This window comes from Etheostoma spectabile, chromosome 11 (genome assembly GCF_008692095.1).
Source record: "Etheostoma spectabile isolate EspeVRDwgs_2016 chromosome 11, UIUC_Espe_1.0, whole genome shotgun sequence".
Lineage (NCBI taxonomy): Eukaryota > Metazoa > Chordata > Actinopteri > Perciformes > Percidae > Etheostoma > Etheostoma spectabile.
This window is the reverse complement of record NC_045743.1, coordinates 19,052,244-19,055,882: the sequence shown is the minus strand read 5'-3', so window position 1 is coordinate 19,055,882 and position 3,639 is coordinate 19,052,244. Positions and strand designations below refer to the sequence as shown.

The window sequence follows — 3,639 nt, the reverse complement described above, 5'->3', positions numbered from 1 at the left end:
TATAACTTTGTTCAGTCTCCACACAAACATATTAGCAACAAATAAGCGACTCAATGGACAATAAACACACAATATTGTTCATGTTCAAAATGGCTAGTAAGAAGTTGAGAGCATTTCTGGTCCTACGCCCTCTTCATTTTTAAATATTAATCACAGATAATAGGAATGTATGTATAACCACAGGTTAGCATCTTCCTCCCCTCTCACTGATCTTCCTCTTCCTCTCAGTTTAGTTTGGGGAGCCAAGAGGACGTGGAGGAACCTCTCCCGCTCACTGCCTTCCACAAGGAAAACGAAGAACATCCGTTGTCGAGGCGAGCCTCGCTCGCTCTGATAGAGGGGGAGGCTCATCCTGGGGGAGTTGCTGTTCTTGGATCAAATGAGGAGCTGCGTGGAGAGGAAGAGGCCTGCAACAGGTCGGCTATTACAACATTACACGTTACGGCAAAAATCGTTATATTTTTTCCCTCTCCTACTACGTGAGCCCCGTCTCTGTGTGACGTCGAGTTTTTCCTGCGTGCCTCTATCACGTGGAACGTTAGACAGCCAATCAGCAGCATTATTAGATCTTGGTAGAAGAATGCCGCATGATGAGATTTACTCCTTAGGGATTCAAATTGGGTATTGAATGTCAAGGCATTTTTCAATACTTTATTGGCAATTCGGTCAGTGCCTAAAAAGTATTGAATTCGGTACCTGGACCTACTGGTGAATGTAAATCTAATATTGATATATACTCTTTTTAGATATGTTTTGGTCTCCACTAACAGATTATATCTGTCAAATATCTGTCTCTTCTGCCATTTGGTGCTGGGTAAGTAGTGTACAGTGGGTGAACCAAGGCTTTTTTTTGTGCGGTAATGTGGCTAGAACCAAGGTTGATTAGAGCAATGAGAAGGCTGTGGTCCAGTGTTGTAGTCAAGACCAGAGTGTATAGAGACCGAGACAAGACCAAGACCAGACCAGTGCGAGTCCCACACTGAATTACACAATGAAATGTGGTAAATGCTAAGCATAGGCACTGAGGCCGAGTAAAAATGTGGTTAATTTTTTTTTTTCTTTTGTTCAAAATCAAAATAAAACAGTTTTTTCTGGATCTGTTTTTAGAAACTACATCCTGTTATATTGCACGATCATACGTGAATTTGCGAGATTAGGTGGGTCCTCGAGACTTCAGCTGTGGGTCTTGGCCGCAGGAAGGCAGAGCAGGGAGCCAATCTGCTGCTGTTCCGCAGTTGGTGGAAATTGCGGGTCAGAGCATCAGATAGCAACGCAAAAGGCATTTAATTGGCACCAAAATGAGGCAAAATCCGTGTTGCTATTCAGTCTGGTTGAAACCAGACGATTAGGCGCTGGTGCCGTATTAGCACAGAGTTTCGGAATCCAACCCTAGTCTTGAGACATTGCTGTGGTCCATAAAAATAAAACAATCAGCTTGAAGATGCTAAAATAGTTTGTAGAGCTGAGGGGAACTGCATAGCTAGGTGTCCTTTCACATTACACATCCTTTGGGATAAATTAATACAGAAATGTAGTTTTAAATGTGTACAGTCAGGTTACACTTGTTTCACTGTAAGTCCATTTCACTAAGGAGTCTTCCCGGTAATGTTGAATGAAACAGGGATGCAGAAATACGTTTCTGTGGTTACCTGTAGTTTATGTAATACGCCCGGTGGACTGGTTTGTTGTGTATTGTTTGAACTCACACTCCAATATTGTTTGTGGTGCATTGTTTTTCAAAATGATGGGCCACCTGCCAGCCACACAGGAATGAGCATTTTGTCGGCCCTAGTATAAGAGCAGATACCAAAGCTGGATTTAAGATGATTTCATTAATATTAAAAGGTTTCTGAAATTAGAAATGACCCCCTGCTACAATTTTATCTATAACTCTTTTAACATAGCAGGTGCTTTTCTGAACAGGAAAGGATGCAAGCAGCTCAAAACAGAACAGAACAAACAAGAGTAGAGATGTTTTTTCTCTTGTTGGATGCGTACGCTGGCTCAGATATATACATGGGAACTGTACATCCTAAATTTCCACAAGGGGATGAGAACTCTACTTGTATAGCACCTTTCAAAACAACAGGTTACAGTGTGCTGTGACAGAAGAAACAAAAGCAGATACAAATCAATACACATATACACTACACCCATCAGTATAATAGATCAAATAGAAGATGGGACACCTTTAAAGGACAGAAAAAAAAACAAATGTAATGTAATAAAATAAAAAGACGATAAAAGATGATAATACGACACCACATAGAAGCTAGTCTATAAAACTTTTTTTAAGATGTGATTTAAAAGAAGTCTGATTCAGCAAGCCTTAGTGTTTACCTTTATTTGAAATGTTTCATTAGGAATGTGAGCAAATCACATGATACATAACACTAATAACTAATTAGGCTATGACGGGTCACTGTCACAAATCTATATTAGATATTAGAAGACCACCTGGCACACATGCATAAGCATAAGGATGGAAACTGTTGTTTTGTTAATTGTAAAATGGTGTGTGTGTGTGTGTGTGTGTGTGTGTGTGTGTGTGTGTGTGTGTGTGTGAACACAGCTGAGGATGACTCAGAGATGCTGGCTTGTTGCTGTGTTGTGAAGCCCTCTCCTGGTGAAGACATAGCAATGCAACCCGCAGCAGTTCAGTCAGCACAGCAGCAACATTTACATTTTGTTTGATAGTTTATCTATATTTTATCAAATTTAACATCTAAACCTCAACATTTTATGGTGACATTTGATAATCCTCAAATTAGGGCTCTTAATCACGATCATTTTGGTAAATATTGAAATCGTGATGATTTAACACGATTGTTCATTGTCTTTTGGAAAGATTTATGAATTTCCCTTCATACTTCTCCCGTTTTTACATGTTTTTCCAATCAAAACACTTGCAAAACATAACATACAAAATAATATTTTATCTCAATTACTCTGTTTTTGTGATAATTAGGAGTCGTCATCATAATTACGGTTGTTGTTTTTTAAATTTTTTTATTGACGGCACAGCCCTTCTTTACATTCACCAATATGTGTGTTTGCTTTCTCGCAGTGTTTCCCCAGGTTCGCATCCCTCGAGATTAAACTCGACCCGCGGCTGGTTCCGTAGGAAGCCCGTCCACCATCGCGTGGCGGGCGCCCAGCGGAGCAACTACGACCTGCGGGAGCGGCTCTGCATCGGCAGCATGACGGCTCTGGAGACGGCCGTCTACCAGCAGGTGCCCACTGATGAGGCTGAGGCCCAGATGTTGGCCAGCGCCGACCTGGATGACATGAAAAGTAAGAAGGATATAATAGATGGCTTTTAGGAAGCTACATGATAGCTGGATAATCATTTCTCATGTTGTTTACATGTGTCATTTCACATGATTTATTTCATATGGTTTATGACAGTAGTGAATGACGTAGCCGTACTGACAATGTCATTGGCTGACTTTCAAGCTACAGTATAACATAGCATGAAATAAAAGTACTGTTGCAATGGTTGCTGTACCCGCTGTGTCTTTTATTAGCAGACCTGTCTGTCTCCATAGCGCTTGAGTATGGTCTAGCTACGCCCCCTATCTATTCTGGGATAGGCTCTGGCTTGTTTGTACACTACCGGTCAAAAGTTTGGGGTCACTT

The 3,639-nt window shown here is 41.0% G+C and overlaps 1 protein-coding gene across 3 annotated transcripts in view; it reads left to right on the top strand.

Moving 5' to 3' along the window:
- The window catches only part of slc4a3 (solute carrier family 4 member 3), a 63,391-nt gene that overhangs the window by 23,558 nt on the left and 36,194 nt on the right, over positions 1-3,639 (top strand). For 2 of the 3 annotated variants that reach the window (XM_032529728.1, XM_032529730.1), the window contains 2 exons: positions 229-416; positions 3,068-3,294. In XM_032529728.1, coding sequence (XP_032385619.1) covers positions 229-416; positions 3,068-3,294 — 415 coding nt within the window. The remainder of the gene's footprint in view (positions 1-228; positions 417-3,067; positions 3,295-3,639) is intronic. The other variant, XM_032529731.1, reaches the window with a different exon arrangement.